At 42.7% G+C, this 9,833-nt stretch overlaps 1 protein-coding gene across 2 annotated transcripts in view; it reads right to left on the reverse strand.

Moving 5' to 3' along the window:
* LOC139383318 (RUNX family transcription factor 3) overlaps window positions 1–9,012 on the reverse strand; it is an 84,818-nt gene extending 75,806 nt beyond the window's left edge. The window contains exons 1-2 of one of the 2 annotated variants that reach the window (XM_071127804.1): window positions 8,376–9,012; window positions 7,602–7,723 (exon numbers count right to left, since the gene is read on the reverse strand). In XM_071127804.1, coding sequence (XP_070983905.1) covers window positions 7,602–7,659 — 58 coding nt within the window. In that variant the 5' untranslated portion in view covers window positions 7,660–7,723; window positions 8,376–9,012. The remainder of the gene's footprint in view (window positions 1–7,601; window positions 7,724–8,375) is intronic. The other variant, XM_071127803.1, reaches the window with a different exon arrangement.
* Window positions 9,013–9,833: the final 821 nt, after the last annotated feature.

The raw sequence follows: 9,833 nt of genomic DNA on the forward strand, positions 1-9,833 counted from the left end.
TGAACTATAATCTACTTTACTGTAATGTACTGTATTGTACTGTACTGAATTATAATCTACTTTAGTGTAATGTACTATATTGTACTGTACTGAACTATAATCTACTTTACTGTAATGTACTGTATTGTACTGTATGGAACTATAATCTACTTTACTGTAATGTACTGTATTGTACTGTACTGAACTATAATCTACTTTACTGTAATGTACTGTATTGTACTGTACTGAACTATAATCTACTTTACTGTAATGTACTGCATTATACTGTACTGAACTATAATCTACTTTACTGTAATGTACTGCATTGTACTGTACTGAACTAAAATCTACTTTACTGTAATATACTCTACTGTGCTGTTCTGTGCTCTACTGTGCTGTACTTTGATGTCCAAATTTGTGAAACATAGATGTCTATGATTCGTTCAGATATGGTCTGGACCAACCAAATTTGGTCTTGTTTGGGGTAAGAGCTCATTAAAATAATAGCCAGTGTGTAGAATAATGCCCAGATATGCAGAGGAGGATATTGCACATTTCTACATTTGTGTGCCAATTTAGGATACATCCCCATTTGTATTTGTATCTATTAGGGATCCCCATTAGTTCCTGCCAAGGCAGCAACTACTCTTCCTGGCTTCCAAACACATTAAGGCACTTACATCACACATACAACAAAAAGACCATGAAGAGAATGGCATTCATGTCCATAACTATGCATTTCTGAGTAGCACAGATAAGGGACCCATGATGAAATTCCTTTACTGTAATCCAGGCATTAATCCACTTCATTTACTGCAGTTCAATAACCAAAATAATAAACCCAGGTTGTCATGTCATAGCTGACACCTTATTCTTCCTGCAGACATCTTTGAATCATAATTTGGAGCAGATTTTAATAATGTTTTTAGAATACATGATCACATAAAATTGCCCCTGTCCAAAAAGTCAAGTTGCAAAAAAAAGTCAAGTAGTCATTATCCATTTCTGAAAAGATGATCTCTTGAAATAACTTTTTCTACTTTTTGGGAAGGTTGTCACGTCCCCCTAAAACGTGTTTTATTGCACAAAAGATAATTAATTAATGCAAACAACTTGAGATTTTTCTGGGAAAAACGGAGAAAATATTGTATCAAAAACACTTTCATAGCCTGCAGCTTATATATCCTATCATTATCTGCATCTTTGCTCCACCGTAATTAACTTTTTTCTTTATTGCTTTTGGGAAGAGGGATGGGCTATGGACATTTTGAGCATGAGATTTATCGTAATGAAGGAAGAAGAGGCTTCAGTCTTTAGTTCAGTTTCACATTCTGGCTTGTTGAGCTGTTTTGCTGTTGAATTGTTCCATGTCTCCGCGTTGAAAACCAGATGTACCATACTGTATATAGGCAACTGAAATTAGCTGCATGTGAAAATACAACTATGCTGAAATAGTTTTCATACGCTACGCTAAATGGGAGGATTCTTCTTTATGTTGTGTCTACAGATCGGATGTTGTTCGAAACATCTGTTTAACGGTATTACTCAGCAGGGAGGGGTCATGCCTTATGAAAAACAACAACATTCTGTAGAAGTTTCAAATTCACTTCAAATGGACTCTGTTTGTCCAGTGTTGGCTTCTTTTGATAGACAAGACAGTTCAAAAAATAATACATAATTCATTTATTTTCAAGAAGGATCTTCATTTTCATTCTTTCATTTCCTGTAAATTCGTTGTTGGTTGTAATCTGATCTATTATCTCCTTCATTAGTACAACTAGGGTCTCATTTAGTTAATTAATCACATGGTAATTAACACTTAATGGCATGACAAAATTACTTAATAGCACTTATATAAGCTTCCTGTAACTTAATTATTGCCAAACTTAGGTCACCATGCATAATCACTGGTGGTATTAGACTGTTGCTTGTCCCTAATTGTCAGCTGCCTCAGTGCATGAAACTAGCTGTGGTTCAGGGCAGCTGTTATACAACTGCATGATAAGTGATCAAAAACATTACAAGCCTGGGTTTGTTCATAATTCAATTCTCTCAGACAAAAGGGATGAGGTTATTAAAAGCATGATAGCAGGGATTTAATCAATACCACAGTAAGGGCCTAATGAAATATGATCATCTCATAAGAGAACGTAATTAAGCGTAAAGAAATGACTCATCAGAATATTGTAACCATAAACAGTAGATACAAGACTTAAAAAAAAACAACCAGAAAATGATATTGTGATCATTTCCATCTCCTTGTCCAGTTATCCAAATACTTTCGTCGTCTGAATACTTTCCTGCCTGCATGCTAGTGTTCCTGTTCCGATATTTATTTTCCACATCGGAGGGTCCCAGAAAATAGCTTGTCGTTATGAATTCCGCTGACATCCCAGTGCATTGTATCATGACAAACTTGGACATTTGTGTCTCTCACCATACCAATTACGCCGTAGTTATTAAGTAAGGGCATAATGTGTTTTCTCCTTTTTGCTTGTCTGAGGGAGGTGTGGTAATGTATTTACCATACATTCACAGAGGTCAGTCCCCTCAGAACTGCCATAGACATTCACAGAGTTCAGTCCCCTCAGAACTGCCATAGACAATCACAGAGTTCAGTCCCCTCAGAACTGCCATAGACATTCACAGAGGTCAGTCCCCTCAGAACTGCCATAGACATTCACAGAGTTCAGTCCCCTCAGAACTGCCATAGACATTCACAGAGGTCAGTCCCCTCAGAACTGCCATAGACATTCACAGAGTTCAGTCCCCTCAGAACTGCCATAGACATTCACAGAGTTCAGTCCCCTCAGAACTGCCATAGACATTCACAGAGGTCAGTCCCCTCAGAACTGCCATAGACATTCACAGAGTTCAGTCCCCTCAGAACTGCCATAGACATTCACAGAGTTCAGTCCCCTCAGAACTGCCATAGACAATCACAGAGGTCAGTCCCCTCAGAACTGCCATAGACAATCACAGAGGTCAGTCCCCTCAGAACTGCCATAGACATTCACAGAGGTCAGTCCCCTCAGAACTGCCATAGACATTCACAGAGTTCAGTCCCCTCAGAACTGCCATAGACAATCACAGAGGTCAGTCCCCTCAGAACTGCCATAGACAATCAGAGAGGTCAGTCCGCTCAGAACTGCCATAGACAATCAGAGAGGTCAGTCCGCTCAGAACTGCCATAGACAATCACAGAGGTCAGTCCCCACAGAACTGCCATAGACAATCAGAGAGGTCAGTCCGCTCAGAACTGCCATAGACATTCACAGAGGTCAGTCCCCTCAGAACTGCCATAGACAATCAGAGAGGTCAGTCCGCTCAGAACTGCCATTGACAATCAGAGAGGTCAGTCCGCTCAGAACTGCCATAGACATTCACAGAGGTCAGTCCCCTCAGAACTGCCATAGACAATCAGAGAGCTGCTCTTAATGTGAAGTCTAACTCTGGATGAACTGTGCTAAAGGGGTTGAGACGCCACACAGAGCTTTCTTAATGCTTCAGTCTGGCACAATGCCTACTGACTCACTATACACACCAGCCATGCCATACTACGCAAAGTCTACCTTGAGTTTGTTTTCAAGATGAATTTCAGAAACATATGCTGATCACCCGTCCAGTGCTGTTTGTTGATAGAAAGTTGTCCGCCCTTCCGAAACAATTACTTGTTCAAACGAAATTTGTACCAAGAGACCAATACAGGAAATATCCACATTATCAGATTGGAGACCAGCTCCAGAGAATCTGGCCCTTGTGGTTGCCGGTCGACCACCAGAACATTTGATTTACTACAACACTTAGCACAACTTTAACCTTGACCAACGTTATATAGAGTTTAGCGTGCTCAGCCAAACAATTTAGGGGAGACGGGGTTTGGAAATTGGTTGACCACATAATCAGCAGATGCCGCCTCCCTTCCTCTACCTGGAAGCCATCTTGTTGGCGACCCCTGAAGGTGTTATCCATCAACAGGTGTTGACAGATCTCATAATTTTGTTAAATTCATCTTGAGGCTTATCTGTAATGTGTGAGAAATCATTAGAGGGTTTTACCCAAAGTTTATTTTTCTCATACAATTCTAACAGTTGTGAGTCTTTTAGCTTTTTATTTCCGAGTTGTAGAACTAACCAGACCACCTCCCAGAATCCACCAAAAATAAACTCACTACTACTGTGGCGAAGCATGGCGTGTTTCTCACACAGAAACCCTAACTTTCATTCATACAGTGCAACAAGCCAAACATATAAAACCATTCCCACCCTAATAAACTGGGGCCTTTTTTCTGCCACAAAGGGAACTGGCTCCCATGAGCGTTACACTCTAAAATGCCCCCCCCTGTCTACAGGGCCTATTGGGTAAAAAGCTTCCTTTCCAGCTAGGAGGAAAAGCGGTCAGGGAACCAAGCCAAGGATATGACCCAGTACCCACGCCCAATCAGAGTCACTGTAAACCTGGAACCTCACCTGACTCAAACGCTGAAGACAACAAAAGTGGCAGGTTTGTAACCCAATAAAAGTTTATACATTTTTCTCTACAGAGTGAAATAGTTGCTATTTTCACTCGTATCACCTGGTATTTCACTCGTATCAAGAATTTGGGATACCAAGCTGCTAATGTTAGTTCTGTGAGTATTTAGCATACCTCATATGTGTGTGTCTGGATAATTGGTCTGTTGTGAGAGAGGAGCAGGTGTAACCTCATTGTGGTTATCGGGGAACGGCAGGAGCTCTCTTCGTCTGCATCAGATTAGCGCCTTTAGAGAGCATCTCCATCTCACATACAGCCTGCCCTAGTGTGCTAACTGTCAGGGCCTCGCAACTGTTTTTGGAGGGGCTCTCTTTCTCATTACAAATAGCGTGAGAGCTTCAGCGTCCCTCTCTCACTTCTCTTCTCTCTTCTCTCTCTTTTCTCTCTCCTCTTCTCTGTGCTACAGGAGTGAGGTTTTTGAGGTGAAGCACATTCTTTTCTCACACAAAGCGCGTCAGATGTTGCACATCACGTGCTCACATGTGTTCACTTCTCAGCATGAGATATACTGCTGCTTAATGTGATGGAGCTAAGAATATCATTCTATACCTGCTTATGGACAGGGCTCCTGTCTACTTGTATTTATGTATTCAGATGATCGTGTCTGAATGCATATTCATCTATGGGTAGCCTATCTCGAGTTGCTAATCATTAGATATAGATCTTGCAAAAATGATGAAGAACATGCGATGTTTGGGATTTGACTTTTTTTTTTACCAGCTAAATTTAAAAGAAAGTACTTTAGAAGCACAATCTATAGGCAGAGTTTAACTGTAACACTATGACTTCTGAAAACATGTACACATTCACATTTCCATGGTATTAAATTCAGGAATTGGAAACATACAATATCCACAAACAATATCCTCTTAATTTCAGTCCATTTTTTAAAAGTATTTTCCAAACTGCTTTGCCTGTGTAATGCAAGTTGTTAAACTAACCGCCAGAGTATTTCTCTCACATGAGGCAGTCTATTTGAATTGCTTTCAAATTGAACCGGAGGATTTAATGACTTTTGGCATTTGTTCTATTACAGTTTGCTTTCATTTTCTCCACTGAATAAATTGTAAAAGGATATTGCATATTCATTAATGATTTCCAATGGTGATTACAGCTTTAAACACTCTATATTTTTCCATCCTATATTTTGCTTGCACGTTGGTTTTCCCCTGTCGCTACAGTCAAAATACAAATTCAAGCATCCGAAGCGCTTTACATAAGAGGTCCGCTAAGCGTAAGATCTGATCCCAACTCGGTCCTTATTCAGACATTAGAGGGTTGCACACTAAGTAAGGCCGTAATGCTTTAAATGAGAATAATCAACCAACAGCCAGACCTCATGCTCCAGTCTGAATTATAGCGGGAGAGAAACATTTAGTGATGCGTAAGAAGGAGAGTGAGAGAAAGACATGGTGCAGAGATGCGGCTTTGTCAAGAGGAAACTATAAATGACTGAGTATCTGTCTGAGCTGTGAGAACACTGAAACACCATCCTCTGTCACTCTGCTCACTGCTCCAGTAGGGATATCAGAGGCTTGTTCTCATATGAGCGGCAGATGTGTGTGCGTGTGCGCGCGCGTGTGCGCATGTTTATAGAGGGATAAACTGGGCTCCAGAGATTTTAAGATTTATTCTGCAAACAATTAGGAGCTGGTAGTGCTTATCCAGTGGTTCTCTAATTACCACAGCAACCAGGACGTAATCGAGGGTAGATTTTCTGTTGCTGTTTTATGTAGTAGGGAACCAATCTCCCAGACCTCCTCAGGTTAATACTCTCACAGCAACATGCCCTCGATAAAATGACATGTTGGGGACTTTTTAAATTAATAGCAAAATGATGCAAACACATTTTCAAGCAGCTAGAAAGTGAAGAAACCATGTACAACGTCTGTTCTGTTTGTCACAGGAGAATATCTGACTTCCACTCTAAATCTAACTGTTGAAAACTCTGAATCAACTGTATAAACTGTTGGCCGAGGCCTTTCGCAATTGGACACAATTGAATCTTCTATCACTATATGTAATCTAATTTATTACAATGTTATTTAATAATCTTATAATTTATTGTCTCATTATATCAGCGGGAAAATTCTCTCCAAACTTAGCCAACAGTTTATACAGTTGATTCAGAGTTTTCAACAGTTAGATTTAGAGTGGAAGTCAGATATTCTCCTGTGACAAACAGAACAGACGTTTTACATGGTTTCGTCACTTTCTAGCTGCTTGAAAATGTGTTTGTATCATTTTGCTATTAATCTAATTTGAACACAATTGAATCTTCTATTACTATATGTAATCTAATTTAGTACATTGTTATTAATAATCTTATAATTTATTGTTTTATTATATCAGCGGGAAAATTCTCTCTAAACTTGACTTCAATCTAGGCTTTAATCCAAGTACTGCAGGACTGAGGTAACCACGGGGAAAAAATGGCTCCTTCATTAACAGCAGTCTTTAGCCTGAGTGTAATGCACTCACCTCACCACACAGGCCAAGAGTACCTCCTGTAAGTAGTGAAGGAGACAGACCAATGTTTTTTCTCTTTCTGTTTTATCGTATCGCTGTGTTCCAGTAAAGGCCGGTCCGATGGAGCCTTCCTTCCTTCTATTCTCCCAGAGAGCTAGAAACCCCCCCCCCCCTCTTGATGGCTGTGGTGAGAAGCCCATTATTGGTGTGCTCCATCAATACTATATCAGACGCAGCCCTGAGGCCCACAGCTGTAAGGGCCCTGTCACTAACGGCCTCGGCTACTGTATGGATCCATGCCTCCTTTTCCACCCATTTAATAGGAACGTTAGGGCATTCAGCGTGTGTGGTACGATCCTTTCAGAGAGGGTCTACTCAAACACCAAAACAAAGTCTCTCTTTTAGAAGTGTTGCTGTCCCTGCTGTTTTGGAAAACGCACACACCCCCACACTCCTTCGTGTTGCCAAACAGACGAGGCCACACATTTTAAACAACTGGGAGCGGGTGGACCGCCAGAGCCGCCAATATCATTCTCTCTCTGACGCCTCGAGCCACAGACATGACAGAGGAGGGAGAGAGGGAGAGAGAGAGAGTATTGAGGGGAGGAGAGAGTGCTTACCTCTCAGTAGAGTGGGGCCGTAGTTCCCGAAGCAGTCAAAGATGCTGTTGGAAGCCATGTCCTCGTGGCTGAAGTGGTGCCAGAGCCGTCGTCAGCCCTCTCTACAGTCGATAACGACCAACCTTGGAGAGAAACGGTGGTTGAAATAGAGAACGAAAGAGTGAGAGAGAGGAGAGCGAGGGAGAAGGATAGATCCTGAAACTCGGAGCCCATTTGCAACCAAGAATTTGGGGTTTGTAACTACCGCAGGAATCCCTTGCCACAAGCCTGCAAAGAGAGCAGTATAAGTATGCAGCACCAGGGGTATGAGACATTCAGAAAGAAAGAGAGGAAGAGGGAATGATAGGGGGAGAGAGAGTGAAAGAGAGGGAGAGGGAGAGAGAATGGTAGGCTGGGGGGATGAGGGAGAGGGAGAGAGAATGGTAGGCTGGGGGGATGAGGGAGAGGGAGAGAGAATGGTAGGCTGGGTGGATGAGGGAGAGGGAGAGAGAATGGCAGGCTGGGAGGGTGAGGGAAAGGGAGAGTGAGAGAGAATGGCAGACTGGGAGGGTGAGGGAGAGGGAGAGGGAGAGAGAATGGTAGACTGGGAGGGTGAGGGAGAGGGAGAGAGAATTGGCAGGCTGGGAGGGTGAGGGAGAGGGAGAGAGAATGGCAGGCTGGGAGGGTGAGTGAGAGAGAGAGAATGGCTGGCTGGGAGGGAGAGGGAGAGTGTGGCTACACTGAGATGCAGTGGTACCATCCCTCTCCAGGACTCTGGCCTTCCAATGCACTCACCGTTGTTGTATCGGGTCTGGACGTCTTGTTAGCAGGCCACGGTGGGGTGGCAGGGAGGTGTGGTGCTGTGCTGGTCCGGTCCGTCAGTGGGCAGGGGCTCTGAGGTTAGCCAGGTAATCTCTCTCTCTGTCAGGAGACGTGGTGTCCCACGGTGGTGACCTGACTGGAGCGTCAGTGTTAGCTAGCGCCGGCTAAAGCCACAGCTCTCTTTGCGTCCTCGCCATCCTCCAACTCCCCTCCGTGAGTGGAGGAGCCCACGTCACATGTCACATGAGGTCACAGGGCCTCTCCTCCCCTCCCCTCTCTCTTTTCGCTCTTACTCGGTGTAGCTTATTTTTTCCTCTTTGCTTTTACTTTTTCAGCTCTCTGCTCCCCTCTCTCTTTTCTCTCTCTCTTTTGATTGGTCGGCCAAGTTTTGGAAATGTTCTGTTTTCTTTAAGTTCAAACCAGGCAGTGGCCTACGCCATTCAAAGTCTGTGAGGCTTTCAGAGGGCGCCGAAACCCAATGTGAACAACCAGAAAAGCATTGAACACGCATTAAGAGAAATAGAAATTAGAGAGAAGAAAGAGTGAGAGTGAGGGAGAGAGAAAGACAGAGAGAGAGCGTTGACTGTGGAGACTGGGGCTTGCCGCTGCACAGAGAGAGGAAAGGAGCAGAGCAGAGTAGAGAGGGTTCTGTCTCTGAGCGCTTTCAGAGAGAGACTGTGTGTATGTATGTGTTTGTGTGTGTATGTCTGACTCACTGCGCATCTGTGTTTGTAAGAGCTGGTGGTTTTGGGCCTGGAAAACCAACCCTCCACCCTCACTTACCGCTTGATAGTATCGTAATCTTAGCTGCAGTGCTGCTCTGCTCTGCTCTGCTGTCCCCTCTATTCTTACTACCTCTCTCACACACACTGTCCCTTTCACTCTGCTTCTGACCAAGTCTATTCTTACCTACCACACAATACAATTATTTGGGAATATTTATTTCACACCTGTAATACAGGACAAAGGAGCAATACACAAAGGTTGATAAAATATGTAGAAAATACAGTATATAAACATAGATCCACTACTACATAACTTACTAAAAAGCATTTTGGCTTTAAGCACAGCCTGAGAGTGAATAGCATATTTCCAGTGTGTTGTGGGTATGTCAGAGTTCCCCCCCTCAAATATCTAAACCGGATTTAACCTGATTGTGGTTTTGACACTTTCAGAAAACACAATCTGGTCAGGGCTCTAAAAAGAGAAGCCTATAGAGCCCTACATTTGATATATTGCATAACTGCACAAGTGTACGAAACATGTGTTGCTGCCTTGTTATCTTGTTGTCTTAGACCTCTCTTTATGTAGTGTTGTGCTGTCTGTCTTGTTGTGATGTGTGTTTTGTCCTATATTTATATTTTATATTTTATAAATATTTTTAATCCCAGCCCCCGTCCCTGCAGGAGGCCTTTTGCCTTTTGGTAGGCC

Source organism: Oncorhynchus clarkii, chromosome 25 (genome assembly GCF_045791955.1).
Source record: "Oncorhynchus clarkii lewisi isolate Uvic-CL-2024 chromosome 25, UVic_Ocla_1.0, whole genome shotgun sequence".
Taxonomy (NCBI): Eukaryota; Metazoa; Chordata; class Actinopteri; order Salmoniformes; family Salmonidae; genus Oncorhynchus; species Oncorhynchus clarkii.